The following is a 19,127-nucleotide window of genomic DNA, read 5'->3' as shown; positions in this document are numbered from 1 at the left end:
GTGGTATCAATCTTCTCATCTAACTATTGGTAAGAAAGCAAATGTCAAAACTATTTAGTCCATTTAGTCTTCTAAGAAAGTAAACTAAATAACTTCGGCTTTGTGACTGTTGGTTGAACGAAACAAGCAATTTTTTCAACATTTCTAGACCATCTAGAATATTGTAGGATTAATCGATAATGAAAATAATCAGAAGATGCAGCCTTAACAACAACAGAAAGCCGCAACAAAAAGGAAACAATCAGATTTGATGGGGAATAGTTGAACATTGAATGATCCTACAAGTGATTTACCTCCAAAATATGCTCCATCGTTGAGCGTAACCCCCCTACTGCCACGTGGGATGACAGTGACGGTGCCGTGCTGGATGAAGTACATTTTCCGACCCAGCGTTCCTTCTCGTATAATCAAGTCTGCAGGTTGGAAGACTTCGAAACGCAGCTTGGTCAGGATCACTGTCACAAAATGAGGGTCGGTGTTGGCAAACAGTGGCATGTTGGCTACAAGCCCACGGCAGTTATAGCTGACAATCTCCTGCATGGTGGGGAGACAGAGAGGACATTAAAATGAGTGATACTGAGACATTTCTAAACCTTCCTGTGTTATCGCTTTATTACATTCTGTTGTTTAAAGGAATTATTCTGAGCTAATTTTATTTAGAGATATACAAAATAATTATTGAACTTCTTGTTTTACATGTGTGACGGGTTTTGTAGAGCTGAAGCAGAAGCTGCTGTTTAGTCAATCTATAGATTATTCAGACAGAAATTAACTACTTTGAAAATCAATTGTAATTTTTCAAGTAAAAATGTCAAACATTGTCTTGTTCCAACTTCTCAAACGCTGCTTCTCTTATGTGATACTAAACTAAATATATTTGGGTTTTGTTGGGCAAAAACAAGGCTAGGGCTGCAAGTAACAATTATTTTCATGATTTGAATATATTTTTGAGTAATCGTTTAGTCTATAAAACTTGTTGTATGACCAACAGATTACGGTGACTTTCACACATGACAAAGAGAAGCAGCAAGTCCTCACATTTGTGAAGCTTAAACCTAAAAATGTGCAGCATTTTTGTTAGAAAAATTAATAAAATGATTAACCAATTATCTAAATAGTTGTAGATCATTTTTTGAATGATCTACAACTATTATTATTAATCAATTAATTGACTATAATTGTCTGGCCTTTGGTCAAATTTCTACCATTTTATAGACCAAACTATTGATTAAGAAAATAGTTCACATATTAGTCGATAATGAAAATAATTATTAGTTGCATTGTTGATTTAGAGCTCAAACAATTAGTCGATTCACTATTTAATTGATAGATTAGCGATTAATCATGTTAGCCATTTTGAAGCAAAAATCAGAAAATTTGGTAAACAATCCCGCTTCTTCAATGTGAAGATTTGCTTCTTTTATATCACTGTAAACTGAATATCTTTGGGGTTTGGACTCTGGGGAATTGGGATGCTCATTTTTTCACAATTTTCTTACATTTCAAAGACTAAACAACTGATAGAAAACAATCGGAAAAAAATAACGAGCAGAATGATCGATATATTGATTTTAAACTTATCTTTCATGCTTAAAGTTACATCTCTGTGTGCATGTGTCAATACAAGAGAGACATGTATAGAAACAGGAAGTCAAATGGAAGGTTTAATGAATCAAACACCTCCTTCAGCGGATCACTGAGCTCTCCCAGGATGCTGTCCTCATCGAACATCTTGCCTTGGAATCGCTGCTCGTAATAATCATGGATCCTCTGTCTTACATCCGCCGGCAGTTTATGGAACGACATGTACTGCTCCACTTGCTTATACTGAAAACATTTGTACAAAGCACATGGAGATTTGACCTTCATGAGATACAATTGAAATTCCACAGAGCTGATGTCAGATGTCACATTTTCTACCATGTGTTTGCTGAATTACTCATAATCACAATGATTACGCATTTATTCTATTTGTTTTGCAGGGTTTTTTCTAGTTTTAAGTGGATTACAAACTCATTTGTAATGGGCATTAGCAAAGAGTGATCCAAAACAAAGGTTCCGCCATTTGTCTATCACCTGTGCTGTTTTATCTTGTGAAAATCCCCTGGAGGCCACGAAATCCATTAGATAACACACAAATTCTCTAGGCATTTGGCACAGTTTCCACGAATAACGTAAGAGCAAGTAAGCAAGCCTATGATATTAAACGTGACTGTGATATTAAACCTCACAGCCAGAATCACATAAGTGTCCACGTGAAGCTCCTGGGACATACTGTGCACAAAACAACTAAATCTGTCTTAGTTTGTTAATCTTTTCTAGTCAATGCAATTACCTTCTCCTGATACTGGCGATGTGATGCATCCAAGGACTGGACAAGTGTAGTTGCATGACCAAGGAACATGGCGTAGCAGGTGGCCCCCACGACCATACTGATCATAGTAAGCCAAACGTCAGTCATGCCTTCTGGAGGGTGGGCTCCGTATCCTATACACAGCATGTGACTCATGGCCATAAACAGGGCGTAGGAGTACTGAAGGTGCCATGTTGAATTCTGTCAAAAAAAAATAAGGGAAGAGAACTCAGCAGTGTTGTCATGATAAATGTATGACCATAATTAAATTGGCTACAAGAGGCCAAATGAATGCAGCAAGTGAAGGCTTCGGTAATATTATTTTACATATAAAGGTCTCCTAAATATTTTCCCTAAAAGCATTAATGTAATTTAGTATTAAGCATAAGGAAAATAAATATAGTTTTCAACTGGTGCACTTGCAATTAAAGAAACAGTGTAACATTTTTGGAAATATGCTTATTCACTTTCTTTTCAAGAGTTAGATGAGAGGATTGATACCACTAGACATATGAGTAATATCATTCTTCTCATTTTACTCTCGGCAAGAAAGCGAAGAGGCGTATTTCACAGAATATCAAACAATTTCTTTAAAGGAGACATATCATGAAAAACTCACTTTTCAGTCAGTGTCTGTGCACATACATTTGAATATCTGTAGTGCCTACCAACCCACAAACTGTGAAATAAGACAACCCAGTCAGTTTTTTGTGGGCTGCCTAGATCAAAACATGGGAATCAACAAGCCATCCAGATTTGGCTCTGATTATCAAATGATTAAATAATCAATGAGTATTAACTGGGTTTAAATGAAACTATTTTTAACCTATTTTCCCTATAATTAGGAAATAGATTTTTCCAGGTTTTCCAGGTTTAAATATATTATGAAACATGTATGTGAGTATGTATTAAGGAATGTACTCACCACCATGTTATTTTTGGATACCCAGCAATCTGGGGGGAAGTCTTGCAGCATAGGCACCATGAAAGTCAGGCAGCCATCCCAGTGGCACAACAGCAACATCATGCCAATCAAGTTGACTATACGCACCGCAGCGCTGGCCAGATCATAAGTCATGTGGAAAATCTGAGAGAGACAAATTTGTATGCAGTAAAAAAAACAACAACATTAAACTGGACAAATGTTGAATTTCTGTTCTGATGTGCACTGTTCTATATATCATTATGAGCTTTACCTCCTCCCACTGGTGAATGTAGCGGATGAGGCGAGACAGTCTGAGAAGACGCAGCAGACTGAGGATCTTGGTGAAGCGCACGATGCGGAGGGCGCGGGCGGTGCGGTACACGTCAGACGACTCGTGCAGGGACTCCAGGTCAACGATGAGGAAGATGTAGTCAACGGGGATGGAAGAGATGAAGTCCACCAGGAACCAGGTGCGGAGGTACTGCATGCGGATCTCTTTGGGGTCCAGGGTAATGTGGCTGTCCTCTCCCGGGATGCCCGTACGGAAATTGAAAACCAGGTCCATGAGGAAGAGAGTGTCGGACAGGACGTTGAAGGTGATCCAAGGCAGGGTGTTCTGGTCTTCAAAGAAGGTGATTCCCCAGGGCAAAATGACCAGATTGCTCATCATCAACAGGAGCATCACGATGTCCCAGGAAAACCTGGAAAGGAGTGGTGGAAGGTTGAGGTTGTACAAATGTAAAGCTGTGAGCATTTTATGTACAACTAAAAGCTCTTATCGTTTTTCCACTATTGCTATACAGAGATCCAGATACACCCAGTGTCCGAAGATGAGGTCTCCAGTGCTCACTGATCAATTATTTGCCAGAGTAAATAAACTCTGAAGACTCTGAAGATTTTGGTTCAACATAATCATACACTGAGATTAAATTGTTCTTTGTAGTTAAAGAAAATCTGAGGGAAATTAATAAAAGAAACAATTAAATATTTATACTTATATCCAAGTCTGTCTTTTGCAGGCTAACAGAAATTAACTGCTGCATAGAATTAGAAGCATTAAAAGCATTGAGGTTAAATGCAGGTTATCCCTGCAGGCAGCATAAGGCTTATAGTGAAAATCTGTTCACATAATGAACAAATTAATTGTTATGGAGTCCATCGGTGTCACCCAGACAGCTTTTGTTTTGCTGCAGCTGCTCCAGTGTGTCTTTATATCATACAGTATTCACTAGAAAGAGACACACCGGTGACATACAGTAAGGTCAATTACATGCATTCCAGGTGTGAATGCATAATTGAGTGTGAACAGAGTGTTCCTAAAAAACAGAGCATTGCTCTCAGCAATATTTCCCTGGATGATAAACAAAAAGGAGAAAGTCTGACACTGAAAGTTGCAGAATTTCAATGTAAAAAAAGACTTGGACTATACAATTATTTGCTATCTTACAAAGAGTTAGATGAGTAGATTGATACCATGCTCATGTCATCAGCTGGAGCCAAGCAATGTTTAGCTTAGCTTAGCTAGTTGCCTAACTAGTAGCCGTAACTCCTTGCTAAATCACAACTTTTCTGTTTGTGTATGAATTAAACAAACAAGATATAATATGTGAGCTTTGTAGGTGCTGTAAAGCCATTTCTTTTACCTTTGGACACAGCCAGGTTAGCCGTTTCTCCCTCTTTTTAGTTAAGCAAAGCTATTCGCTTCCTTGTTCTAGCTCAATACTTGGAAACAGATATAAGACAGGTGCTGATCTTCTAATCTATAATACTATATGGAGGAAAGCGAATAAGTCCAGAATGTCAAACTATTCCTTTAAGTTAGAGGATTTGAAACAGCTATCAAGGTTAAAGTGAAGTCATCCGATCAGGAGGAGAGTGTTCCATCCAGGGAATGAACCATTTCTGAGTGACCCTTACTCTCACTCATAACAAGCTCCTGTCACAGGAGGTACCCTCTCTCATCAAAAATGTATGGTGTTTGCCTCAATATAAGGCTCGATATGAAGACAATGAAGAAAAGACAAACTTCACTGCCACTGGAAATGTCTATACGCAGTCTGCTGCTTTTAGGGTGTTGATGCCCAGATGTCTGCGCTGCACTCAAGTCTCCAGTGTCTCATACACAAGTACACGGTTTGGGTTTCCTTACAGATTGTTTCCATCAAGTGTCAATCATTTTGTGTGTCTCTCACAGTAACAGACTATGAACCAGACTATTTTTGATTACCGTCACTCGTCAGAGATTGCAATATGAACCCTGTGAGAAAACGTCTTTTTTAACCAATCAGAGCAGAGATACAGGAACTGATAGATTAGTTTCATCATTCTAATTTATCCCTCCCATCAATCTCTTGCGTCCATGTCATCTGTGTCTGCACCATGTTTTACATGACTACTTATCATCTCCTCTCATGTTGCAACAGATTAGTGGTTGCTCCCTGCTACAACTCCACCAAAGAGTATTATGGCTGTTAACAGTCAAGTTAATGGCTAAGTTAATGGCTGCATGGGCTTAAGTGTGAGTGAGAAGCAGAGTTAATTCTGCTGTATGAAAACCTTTTAACTATTATAAAACAGCGGGAGAGGAACAGGAATAGGAGTGTGGTTTTATAGCATTTTATGTTGAATTTAAAACCAGGACTGAATGTGCTTATAAAGTAAGTGTAGTTTGCATCTTCTCAAAGCAACAAAAGTTATAAATAGGTGACATATTTGCTGTTAATATGAATGACTCTCTGCCATTTTTCTGGCATGGCTGTAGGCTATAGGGGTGACAATGACAGTCCAGACTGAAATATCTCAACAGTTATAATATGGATTGCCACGCAAATTTGGGCAGACATTCATGTTCCTCAGAGGATGAATCTGTATGACTTTGTTCCCTTATTTTTAAGATCTTAAAAATAAGGGAACAAAGTCATGCTGGAGATATATATATATATATATATATATATATATATATATATATATATATATATATATATATATATATATATATATATGCCACTCGCTCTGACGAGTTCCAAATAAGGTGTGGGGTAAAACAGGGATGTGTCCTTGCTCCGACTCTCTTCGGAATATTCTTCTCTGCCCTACTACGCCGTGCCTTCCCTGATGACTCAGGTATCCTTCTACACACCCGCAGCTCAGGAAAACTGTTCAATCTGGCCAGACTGCGGGCGAAGACCAAAGTATGCCATGTTCTGGTACGTGAGCTGCTTTATGCTGATGATGCTGCCTTTGTTTCTCACTCAGAGGCAGATCTACAACTGCTCTGCTCGTCCTTTGCCTCTGCCTGTCTAGAGTTTGGCTTGCAGATTAGTCTTAAAAAGACAGTTGTCCTTGCCCAACCTGCAACCCTGAATCCTGCTGTATCCATTGACAAGACATTTCTATCTGTGGTGGACAAATTCACCTACCTGGGGTCCACAGTCTCAAACACCAATAACCTTGACGCAGAGCTTGACATGCGCATTGGGAAGGCATCATCAATGTTTGGCAAATTGAGCAAGCGTGTTTGGCACAACAAGAACCTCTCCTTGCTCCTCAAAGTCTGTGTATGCCATACATGTGTACTTAGCACCTTACTATACGCAAGTGAGACATGGACAACATACCGCAGGTACGAACATCGCCTCAACACCTTCCATTTTTGCTGCCTTCGCTCTATACTGGGTGTATGCTGGAAGGACCATGTGCCAAACTCTGTCATACTTGAGAGAACTGGCTCCAGTGACCTGTACACCATGGGCTGGGCATGTTTATCGAATGAATGACACTCGCCTCCCTAAAATCTTATTATATGGCGAGCTGGCAAATGCCCCCCGCAAATATGGTCGCCCCCACCTACGTTTTAAAGACGTCATCAAGGGGGATCTTAAGGTCTTCTCCATCAACCTGGACAACTGGGAGGCACTTGCAAGTGACAGATCCAACTGGCGCGCAGCAATTAACAACGGCCGCAGGGACTCTCAGGAGGCCTACAAGTCTTTCCTGGAAGAGAGATGCTCAAAACGGGAAGCAGTTCGTTGCACACGACATGAACGGCCATAGTAGTAGTAGTGTATATATATATATATATATATATATATACAAAATTGGGTTCAAAATGCTACATGAAACCAGATAACGGACCTTGAACACTAAACAGGAAAGCACCAAAAAATGTGCTATTACAACTCAATCATTTTAAAGGGGAAGTTGGAGCATAAGGTTTAAGGAGAGCAGGCCTTCAGTAATCCCCCCCTCAGCTGTCTGTGTATTATTGCATAATAGAGCAAGATTGGAATTATAGGGATTCTTATGGGCAATAATCCCTCTGCACGGGTTTATCCTCTCTGTCTGGCATAGGCCGGATGTTAAAAAATTGTTTAAATTTGATGACGGCTGCTATTAGTGACCGCACAGACGGATTGCTTGTGGAATCACTGCTAAGATGTCAGCCACAAAAACTGAATGATCTGATAAATCCTCCAGAAGCAAGGCCAAACTACCGCAAAAAATGATTGGATGGTTTTCAAATGGAAAACATTGGACCAGTTAAATTAGCAGGATCAATAAATGTAGTTCTCCCTCCTCATAAACCTCATTAATCCAGATGATCTTGTCCTATATACTATATCACTAATCAAATCCCTTCAGCGCCTTAAGTGCAAGAGACTATAACATCAGATGGCTGCTGCACTGCAGTCTGTCCTCTGAAAAATTGGGATCTGAGTATCGTCTCAGGGTGTTTGGTTGGATGTAAACTGGATGTGTTTCATGCGAAGTTTATGAAAGATTAATGACAAATTGGGGAATCTTGTGTTGGCAAACGGTTACACACTTGTGTTTTCACCAATTGTGCATTTTCTATCCATTTTCTGCAGATATAATATAGGCAAATTATCCCACAAACAGCATTGAAAAAAAAGAAAACTGAGGTTAGGGTATTCTGAAAATAAACTCATCATTACCTGAAGTCACTGTATGGGTGGATGATCCACACTCCAAAGCTCTTGACCCGGGCCTGCTCCGCAGCAACACCCTTATGGCTGCCAAACATCCGCAGGGAGAACTTGTTGACCCCAGGCTGCAGCATGGACCCAAACTGCTTCTGGAAGTAGGTGGACTGGTCCTGTGAGGGTCCTGTGTCATCGCTGCATTCTTCACCCTCCTTGTTGGTGTCCAGCAGGCCATCTGGATCTGCTGTGTAGTCGTCATTATGAGTCTGAACCAAGGAGAAGAGCGCCTTGCTCACATCAGCCTTCTTCTCTACCTTTGGGGAGGGGGTACCAGGGGGGCTGGTCCTCTGGGAACCACTTCTCCATCTCGAGAAGCGGAAGCTGCTCCAGCTACGGTACCTGGATGTCTCTGGTTTGTGAGCTGGGCTCTGGCCGATGTCTCTGTGGTCATCTGTACTCCTGGAGAGGCTGTTCATTTTTATAACTTGTGCTTCAAACTGCTCAAAGCAAAATGGCAAAGTTGTAAAGTTCACTTACTAATAGTTCTAAAATTTCACTGCAGCTACCATTTTCATTTGATGCATTCTTTAAGTGTGAACTTCATTTAAGCAGGATGTAAAAATAAAACACCATGCAGCTTCCAGGATGCCACTTTAAGCTCTCTACAGTGTAGGCTACCAAATACTCTACCACAAATATTTTTTATAAACAATAGCTTTCCACAAACGAGTTCTATCAATATAAATTCATTAAAAGTTGCAGCGTCCATTAATTAATTAATTACTTTCCTGTGATGAACGAAGTCTCCGCCCAGCACAAATAAAAACTTCAGTATCAGATGTATTGTGTCCGCCTGTGTTTGACCATGAGAGGACGAACGCAAATTGACAGAGAGGGCTCAGTAGCCGTCAGTAATCGGCTTGTTGGGATAACTGCGTCCACTCACCTCCCCCTCCCTGCGGTGGAAGTGCCCTCCCTCCTCGGGGGCGAGTCCCTGCAGGCCTTGTTGCGTTGCCAGGACGGGAAGCCTCCAGGTCAGCAGCAAACAAAATAGCCTACAATGAATTAGGCTGGTCATTACAGGTAGACTAATGATACCAAAAGTACTGTTTAACCCAAACCCTTTGTCAGGTTTATCAATGATGATAAATGATCTAAAGTCTATAATTTTTGAACGTTTAGATTAATCAATGTTTTAATCAGTAGTAGCACCTTGCTACACGCGAGGTAGACCTACATGCATTATTCGGCAGGGATGCAAAACTCGGCACAACACCTGTCCACCAGGTTTCAGAGGTGAAACCACAATGCCTCCATCCCACTGACAGCGCTAACCTTATTCTTTTTTTTAATTAAGGGAGTAAGACTGGTCATCATTTAACATTTTTCGACATCAAACACACACCTCATTTTTGACAGCCTACACTTTATAATATAGCATATAAACTGCCTTAGTTTAGTCCTTATTTTTGAATTTAAGAGACTCATGGTTTTAACCCTTAAAGGGGCAAGCATAAATAAATTTGATGGGGAAATTATTCATTGCTATTTTTTAATGTATCTAGACTAAAATGACACAAGTACATGTTTTTTTCAAAAATATTATCTTTATTTTCTAAGTTACACTCTGTATCTCCCGAGATACATTGCCCATTTAGGGTAACATTTTGCATTGTATTCTTTTTATTATAGTTCATATGCCAACTTTTAAAACATTTCATAAACAATTAATTAGCTACATTATTTCATGTTATCCATACAACATTAGAAACAAATTGGAAAAAAACAGAACTTTATCTCTCAAGATGCATTACCCATGTAGGATATAAATTTAATATTTCATAACTTTTTAAACAGTTTACAGACGATTTTATAACACCTTTTTCCTTTTTTTTTATTCTACCATCTTCCCTGTGGTGCCTCACACCAGATATATTCTATGGGCAATGGAAGCTGTTTCTTGTAGGCCTACTGTAGAAACGGCTGATAGAAATTCCCTGAAAACATGTGTAGGCTACACTGGTGAATTCATCAATAATACACATTTGAGAGTAAAATAAAAAGTAATCAATGTTGCACACCTTTATCCTATTCAATATATGTAGAGAACAGGCCTCAAAACATAAGTAGCCTATATCTGTGAGTGATCAGCTCTGTTAAATACCCTTATATGGGCAATGTATCCCCCAGGATACAGGCATTCAATGCCTGATTATCAAAGTTGTGAGAAGATAATTTTAAAAATGTCCACAAGAACATGTAAAACTATCCTTAAAAAACTATTTTCTAAAACAAAATCCCTCTAAAATATCATAATCGTGAAAAATATAACAACACTTACCTCATGGCCAGTGTCTTTGTCCACATATGCTGCCATTTTGGATTTTGATACAAATGTTTGGAATGTGGGCATAAAGTCACATGACCTGATTACATGAAACCATCACCCCATCAGTGTTTCTCATCAACTGTAACCACATAATGCCCCTCCCCCCATAGCTCCTCCCCCTACAGCCTGTTAAATGACTGTATCCCCAAAGATACAGAAACTCTTTAAAAAAATAAAATAATTGTAATTACTGTTCAAAAATATTGACTAGCCTACTTTCAATTGTCACATTTTAAGGTAGGCTAGTATCAGACATTTTAACTTATTAATAGCCGCAAAAAACATTTACAAGAGGCATTAAAACCCCTTTATTTATAGGCTAGTTGATTAGAGACCCCATGAATGAAATCAGGAAAAGTTCGACATTTGCTTTTCCGAGGGTTAAATGACAAGATACTACTCTGTCTATCCACTAAATATGAAGCTACAGCTGGTTAGCTTAGCTTACCATAAAGACTGGAAATAGGGGGAAACAGCCAGCTCTGTCCAAAGATGACACAATTTGCCTACCAGCACCTTAAATGTATGTTTAATTACACCTGTGTATTCAGATATTCAATCCTATGTACAAGCTTGGACATGATGCCCACAACATGGGCTCTCTCCTGGTATCTTCCTGTCTGTGAAGTCAGTCTCCATTAGGCTATATAGACCTCCTGTAGATCACATTTCCCCATTGTTGGTCCATGCTCTCTGGAGTGGCAGGTGTCATGTTCACTACACCTGTGACTTAGACACTGTAACAGGCACACTTGAGAAGTCGCAATCCCAATTACTGGGTCACTCCTGGAGCTTTTAGTAAAGTGTTTCGGATATCATGGGCAAAGTTCATCAGTAGGCAGTTCACTTAAAAAAATGGACTAAACATGTTTAGGTAGAGCTCTTTAAAACATATAGTGGAAAACATTTAAAACACTGAGGATGAGTGAAATCAAGATGAATTGAAAATTCCAATATGTGGATTATTATGAGAGTAACACAGCACATGCTATGTTTCCTATCAGATTGATTGTACACATTCAGGCTATGTCCACATGAATGGGTTCAAACACAGATCTAAAAATATTAAATTACAATTACATGTGCCTAATAATATATTTGAGAAAATACACTTATTCGCTTTCTTGCTGAGAGTTAGATGAGAACGATGATGCTAATCTCATTTCTGGCTGGAAATATGAAGCTATTAGCTTAGCCTAAAAAACGGGAAACCGTCTGGAAACAGCTCGCATGGCTCCGTCCAAATGTACAATATCAGGCTGCCAGGGCCTCTAAAGCTTGCTACATGTCCAACAGGTCCTACAAACCATACAACCATATAGGTTATTTGTTCATAAATTAGCGCCCCTAGCAGTGGCAGGAAAAACGACCCACAGGAGCACTTCTGTCCTGATACCTAAATGTAGTGGCCACAGTTTTAAACATGTTAAAGTTGTGAAACGGTCGCAGTTTGGTTAGGTTTAGGCCCAAAACAACGTGGTTAAGGTTAAAAAAAGATTATGGTTTGGGTTAAAATCATTACATTTGTTACATTACTACACTCGTGCGTACGTAGGCTACATGACATAATTACACACGTGACGCAGAACATCACCTAGGCCTATTTATCAAGTAGAAGTTAAAATAACCCGCCGTTATGACTTCCTGCTTTGCTCCCGTCATAAATAATACGGCCAGTATAGAGTGCCAATAAACGTAAATATGGGTCGTAATTGATGCTTGTACAAATGACCGTGGGGTTGTTGTTAGCAGGAGTCTGTCTCAATGTTATAATCCCCCTGCACCCAAGGCAACAATAATGGAGGATGTAAAGAGGACTTAGTACATGACTCTCTTGATTAGGGCTGCACGTAATGAGGAAAATATGTGATAAAGTTGTTGAATATCGATAACGATATTACTTGTGATAAAAAATAAACAGCTATTAAAATGTAGGCCTACTCAGTGCATTCCTGCTACTTTAAGCATTCTTCTAAAATACAACAATCTGCTTGTTGAATTAACACATGAAAGGAAATCATTTCTAACATTCTTTCATTGAACAAATCGAACATTGAATTGAATATAAAAAGCACCACTAAAAAAAACAATATGTCCCATTTTAATGTGCAGTTTTCTACTGATAGTTTCTTTTAACTTACACTGAAAACCTATGAGTGTATATCGCGATATGTTGCAGCCTTTCGCGATGTGTAGATTGCAGTTAATATTGCAATGACGATAAAAAAAACGATATAATGTGCAGCCCTACTCCTGATGTCTGTGTTTTAGGCTATGTCAAAAGCATGGTGGGGAAATGTTAGTTACAGAAACACACAGATCAGTTTTCTTTTAATATCTGGTGACACTACCATCAGGCACTGAGAAACTGGTCATGTGACAGATAAACACCAGCTGCATTAAGTACTGCAGTGCATCTCCTGCTCATGGACAGCACCTAATTTGCCGGTTCTTGTAGTTGCTGTTGCCATCCTGTACCCGTCCCGCAGGTGTGATATTCGGATGAACCGATCCTGTGCAGGTGTTGTTACACATGGTCTGCCACTGCGAGGACGATCAGCTGTCCTTCCTGTCTCCCTGTAGCTGTGTCTCACAGTACGGACATTGCAATTTATTTTTTCCTGACCATGTCTGCAGTCCTCATGCCTCCTTGCAGCATGCCTAAGCCACGTTCGCGGATTAGCAGGGACCCTGGGCATCTTTCTTTGGTGTTTTTCAGAGTAAGTAGAAAGGTCCCTTTACTTTCCTAATTTTTTAAAACTGTGATCTTAATTGCCTACCGCTTGTGAGCTGTTATTAGCATGGAAAACATTGTTTAAACCATTTACAATAAAGATCTGTGTTATTTGGATTTTTACAAAATTATCTTTAAAAAACAGTGTCCTAAAAAGGGGATGTTTCTTTTTGTGCTGATTTTAGAGAGAATTATTGTGCTTCTCAAAAAAGGACCGTTCACTCCAAAATCAAAAATACACATTTCTCCTCTGACCTGTAGTGCTATCAATCTAGATTGTTTTGGTGTGAGTTTACCAGTTATGGAAATATCGGCTGTAGAGCCTTCTCTCAAATATAATGGAGCTAGATGCCACTTGGCTTGTAGCACTCAAAGCGCAATTTTTTTGCACTTTTTAAAAATGTATTATTCATTTGAAAAACTCAACAGCATCGTCTCTTTCCAAAAATCATGACCTGGTAATCAAAATAATTCACAGGCCTGGTTGTGAGAGGTTTCATGTGGGAACTTTGGCAAAAAGCAAATAGTTCCTACAGAAAGCAAATAGTTCCTACATAAGACAGGTCTGTGTTTTATTATGAACATGTCAGTCACATTTTGAATTGCAATAACTTAATAAATAAAAATGTGTTACGTAAATAGTTTATCACAATGCTGAAAACATGGCTGTTTCAGCTTATGTAGTCATTTAGGAAATGACAATATGTATATTTATTCATAAATCTAAACAGTAATTCCTGTATACCCATTTATGTATTTTGTGTAGGTTTACGTGCAGTTTAGTGTCCCAAATTCCACTATGGCCACGCCAAGACCCGCCCTGCGAAGCAGCTCGATTGGTTGGGGTTAGGCATTTGACCTCAAGTGGTTAAGGTTAGGATAGCCGATTGGTCAGGGGATAGGACCTGTACAAATGGGGTTACGTTATGCGGAATTTGGGACACTAAACTGCACGTATACCTTCTGTGTACTAAAACTGCCTCTATGAAATATCACAACAAGTAACAAACCAAAAACGCAATTGCACATTTTCTTTACTGTTTGGTTTTGGCTTTTTTGCACTATTAAGAATGTATTTATTGCATATATAACTTAGCCCTTACCCCTGAGAAAATCACCACCTCACAAACGTTTCAATGAAATAATCCAGACTTTATTACATTTTAGCTCAAAAAAAAGAATTTCTTACATCAGTAACAGGAATGACAAATGTAAAAAATCTACACCAATCTTAGACACTTAGAACAAATGTTAATTACTGGCATTGTGGAGAGCTGAAATGGTATTCCTTTATCTTCTTCAGGTGAGGAGTTATCCTCAGGTGCTACATAATTTCCTAAAAGAAACAATCATATGATTGTCATTCCATTTTTATGCTCAATTTTTACAAATGTTTGATACTTGTGTGACTTACTCAGCTAGTGTGCCCTTCTTCACATGATTACATATTTCCCTGTAGCCCATCACTTGTGGTTTCAGATTATTTATCTCTTGGTTCCAGGCGTCAGACTCTTGTTTTAAATTTTCTTAGTGAAAAAAGAAGAAAACAATTCAAATTTAAACAGTAATTATTGTATTCCACCACATGATGGCACCAGCAGCTAAGCATACATTATCTGAGATAGTTGTGCCTTATACCATGAGTCTCTGTGTGTTCCTTCTCCACGGCAGCCAGCTCATCAGCTTTTGTGTTCTACAATAGTGGGGACAGTAAAAGTATCAATGCAACAATATATAATAATAATACTCCAAAACAAGTACTTAAGTTAAGTATTCTCAGCTAAATGTACTTAAAAGCATCAAAAGTAGAAGTAGGCTACATGTTATGTAAGAAATATGGCCCCTGTGACTGATCCATTATTCGATATCACATGAGGAGCAGAAAGGCAGATGTGGTAGCAGAAACAAAAATAATTTTTTTTACCTTTTCTGCCTGACAGGTGTCAAGTTCTACTTTCTTTTTCTCTATCTCTGGAATTAGTTGGGGCACCGCTTCCTCCAGATCCTTCACTGCTTTGTTCTCGGCGGCCAGCAGCTTTTCCACCGAGGCTTTTAAGCTTCTTAAATCTAAAAGTTTATCATCAAGTTTCTGTGACTCCTTTGGCAGCTTTTCATTTGCCTTGTCCAGCATTGTCATGACTTGATGTTGGCCCACAATAATCAACACCAGTCCCATGGACAACAAGATGCATAAAATGGTCACCATCCACTGAACCCGCATTGATGCTTTTGGGTTGCTGTGCAGAGAAAGTTTAAACAACGAAATAAATAGACATATGCAGAAGCAGGGATGACATGTTTCACACAAAGTGTGCAGTCAAGCGCTTATAATAAAAAAATTGATAACAAGACTGACTTTAAACTTCCTACTTCTGGAGTCATATTTCCTCCTTACCTTCCACTCGTATATAGTCTTTAGTTCCTGCTTCTTCTGTTCACTAATTTGCTGCAGATTTTGTCTCCCTGGACAGCAAGCTTTTCACACTTTTGCCTCCTCCCTCTTTCTCCACAGGGTGGTTATCTGATTGAGTTCCACACAGCAAACAGGTTCAGTGACTCTTAACATTCAGCGTAGCTGGTGGCATGAATAAAAAGGTACAAAGGTGTAGCTTGCCCTCAATAAATAAAGAGATGTGTGATATACATACTGTGATGGGGAGAGGACCTGCATGTGCTTTCCCAAAAGAGAAGCTAACAGCTCATTGGAGCAATTGATCACACCTGTAACTAATCAGTGATCCTGGGATTTCAAAATAAGTGTACAATACAGAACAAAAACAGTTTTATTATTAAAAAAAAACTGATGATTAAGATTTCTGCTTCACAAAAGTTCTGAAGTTCTTTTCTTGTGAAAGAGCTTAACCTCTTCATGAAAATATTTTAAAGACTATCTGAAGCTATACTGTAGCTATGTTCAATTAACTAACTGTCTGTCTGCTGTTTGGTGCTAAGCAAGTGGTGTACAGTGGGTGTTTAAAGTTTTTGCTTTTTTCTGATTCTTGAACATTCCTAATCAAGATTTTTGCATGTCTTCGCTTGTTGTAGTGAACTGGTTGTTAGCCTGCTAGACCAGTTATCTCTGAGCGCTAATGCCTATAACCCTGCCCACATACTTTGCTTTGTCAACTCTAGTCTTACCGGCAGTGCTCGAATTATCTTTTTGTCTTTAAGGGGATCTCTCTGTCTCATAAAAATAAAAATAAAAACTAACAAGGCTATACAATTAAATAGTCTAGGCGCGAGTGGCGCTTTTACGCAGTATATGCTCACGGTAGGCCTAGGCTATTATCTTGACACACGCACACAACAGACAGATTTTTTTTTTTTTTTTTTTTACAGAAATGGAGTCCTTTTAATTAATTTCAACATATTATTGATTGTAATAGTCCATATTTCATTTCATTTTCGCAATACAAAGAAATAGACTAAACGATTTAGTCTGAGTGTCATTCTTAATTTCACAATGAAATAAAACGTAACTCATTTGAACCAGACCACCGTCTCAGATATCCTCAGTGTCAAACACAATAATGCATGTAGTCTTTAACTTCTACACAGGGCAAATATACTAACTGGCAGAAATGAATAAAGCCATTGCACAGCCAAACTATGTTCTAGTCTTATAATGTGCACGTAGTGATAACAACACCTGGGTGTTTAGTCGTCTCGTGTGTTGAACCGTGGAAATAAATAGACGAATAATTTTGGAATTTGCACTGCGATGTTGTCGGGTAGCCTATTCACTGAATATTCCGCCATCAGAGATTGCATTGTATTGCTGACAGGTGTTTCAAAATATCTGGGAACTTTTCCGGAGCTCTGAATGGTAGAGGATAGCTACAGATTTATTTATTTAAGATATATTGGTGGTATTTACCTCAAAAGCACATTAAGCTAAAAGCAAGGTGACTTCTTCGGACTTGGGAGTGCTGTCAAATCGATCGTACCCTATGCGGTTTGATCACATAGCCTAGTGGTGTGGTGTTGAAGTGCAGTCATGCTGCGTTCATGAGTGTAGGGTAGGCTCAGGTCTACGTCCCGGAGTAGCCTATATTTTATATTTTAATTTAACGTCTTTAATGGTAAGATACCGCACAGGGATGGATAATGAGCGTTGTTTAAGATTAAATTACAATGCCACATATGGAAGACACCTTCAGATGTGAGAGACCCCCTCAGATTTTTGACTTTGTTGCTTTCATGGGAGCCAGTCCTCACTCTATGGGAGCTCGGCTCCCTCTGGCTCCTACGTAATTCGAGCACTGCTGACCGGCCTGACTGGCTTTATTGCTTTGCTTTAAAAAGACTCACACACTATGTCACAGTGAAAGGACGGCACTGAGGATCTCAGAGTGTCCATGTTCTGTCCTACTCATTTTGTTTAGTTAGTTAACATGCTAATTGTTTAGGATTTCAGACTGCTTGTATGCCTGGTGAAAAAAATGATGTACAACCTGAAAAGAAAACCCAGACAATTTTGTAAGATCTGGGGCGGGTTCACAAATTTCATTGATGTTTTACATCTTAGTACTATTTGAGCCATTGAATACAGAATATAACACTAATGCTACTGTAACCCTGTAACCTATTATCTACTTTACAGTAACTGTATGTATTTACCCAATATTTCCTTATATTACCATTATTTTCTCCCATTAATTTATATCCAAAAGTTCAAAGGTCAACTTCACAACATAATGTTCTGCAAAAACTCTTTTCTGGCCATAACTCAGGAACAGAAGGGGGGACATTTGGTTGGATACTGAATTGGTGACACTAATCTTGAAACAGTGGTGATTGTTTAGATTTTCTGTGCTGCCGGGTTAAAAATGTATGTGAAGCATTCATGTTTTGTCAAAAAATACACTTAATAACTTTTAATTTGAATAATTCCATCAAAGTCTTCACTACATATATTAAATGAGTCTGGACAGTCATGGATGTAAACTGCAACTTGACTGGTTGGCAGAGGCATACAACCACAAGGTGGTATTTCTAGTTTCAATATGTCATTGTTATGTAATATTATGCATTTAAAGATATTTATTTTATTGCCATTATCTGTCTCTCATTCTCTGTCTCCCTAATATCTCTCTGTCATTAGTCGGGTCATGACCAATGGCAGGGAACCATCATTAATGTTATCAGTAACACCTGTGCTTTTCCTACCATAACAAGTCAAAATATCTGCCATGGAAAAAAAAGCTGCTTTTTCCAGTATATCAAAAATTTTAAATGTAGCCTACATAAGTCACCATTGTAAACTATACAATGAAATTGTGTATGTGCTCGAGTTCAGGCAAGACTCTTTTCAGAAGACTGCTGTATTTGGTATCAATATGACTTTGTACTGCACTGTCGCCAATTTTGGTGATTTTAACATTTTTATATAAACTGAAGGATTATGTATGGTAGCCCCCCAAAACATTCTGTAAGTCTTTATAATAAGAAACTTTCTTGAAATAATGACTAAGTATCGCAAAATAATGACTATGTTTTGAAAAGGTTTCTCATTGACTTTCAGGACCTTTTTTTTCATTACAAGCCATCTTTCATCTTATTTCTTTCTTTTATTGGTGGAAATGGGCTTCCATAATTAGGCTACGTGTTCCTTTATGGATTGAGAAAATGTTGGCACTTGTTAAGTGAAACAAACCATTTAAAAACGCATTGACAAACACAATGTCAGAGCTGAAAACAGGATTGTTTTTATTAAACGAACACTGACATTTCTGTGTTGTGCATGACAATATAACAACTGCTACTGATATGTATACATGTGC

The 19,127-nt window shown here is 38.7% G+C and overlaps 2 protein-coding genes across 2 annotated transcripts in view; both read right to left on the bottom strand.

Moving 5' to 3' along the window:
* hcn3 (hyperpolarization activated cyclic nucleotide-gated potassium channel 3) overlaps nucleotides 1-19,127 on the bottom strand; it is a 28,013-nt gene that overhangs the window by 1,500 nt on the left and 7,386 nt on the right. The window contains exons 2-7 of the mRNA XM_031296096.2: nucleotides 8,234-8,905; nucleotides 3,550-3,979; nucleotides 3,279-3,440; nucleotides 2,336-2,554; nucleotides 1,681-1,827; nucleotides 294-534 (exon numbers count right to left, since the gene is read on the bottom strand). Coding sequence (XP_031151956.1) covers nucleotides 294-534; nucleotides 1,681-1,827; nucleotides 2,336-2,554; nucleotides 3,279-3,440; nucleotides 3,550-3,979; nucleotides 8,234-8,697 — 1,663 coding nt within the window. The 5' untranslated portion in view covers nucleotides 8,698-8,905. The remainder of the gene's footprint in view (nucleotides 1-293; nucleotides 535-1,680; nucleotides 1,828-2,335; nucleotides 2,555-3,278; nucleotides 3,441-3,549; nucleotides 3,980-8,233; nucleotides 8,906-19,127) is intronic.
* Nucleotides 14,364-15,994, bottom strand: si:ch73-347e22.8. Its single transcript, XM_035993141.1, has 5 exons — nucleotides 15,740-15,994; nucleotides 15,269-15,581; nucleotides 14,983-15,037; nucleotides 14,759-14,870; nucleotides 14,364-14,680 (listed from the first exon to the last, which is right to left on the bottom strand). Exons 2-5 carry the CDS (start codon nucleotides 15,563-15,565, stop codon nucleotides 14,662-14,664), a joined length of 483 nt encoding a protein of 160 aa, XP_035849034.1. The 5' UTR covers nucleotides 15,566-15,581; nucleotides 15,740-15,994; the 3' UTR covers nucleotides 14,364-14,661.

This window comes from Sander lucioperca, chromosome 16 (assembly GCF_008315115.2).
Source record: "Sander lucioperca isolate FBNREF2018 chromosome 16, SLUC_FBN_1.2, whole genome shotgun sequence".
Classification (NCBI taxonomy): domain Eukaryota; kingdom Metazoa; phylum Chordata; class Actinopteri; order Perciformes; family Percidae; genus Sander; species Sander lucioperca.
Note: the sequence above shows the minus strand (reverse complement) of the source record. Positions and strands in the feature narration are given on the sequence as shown.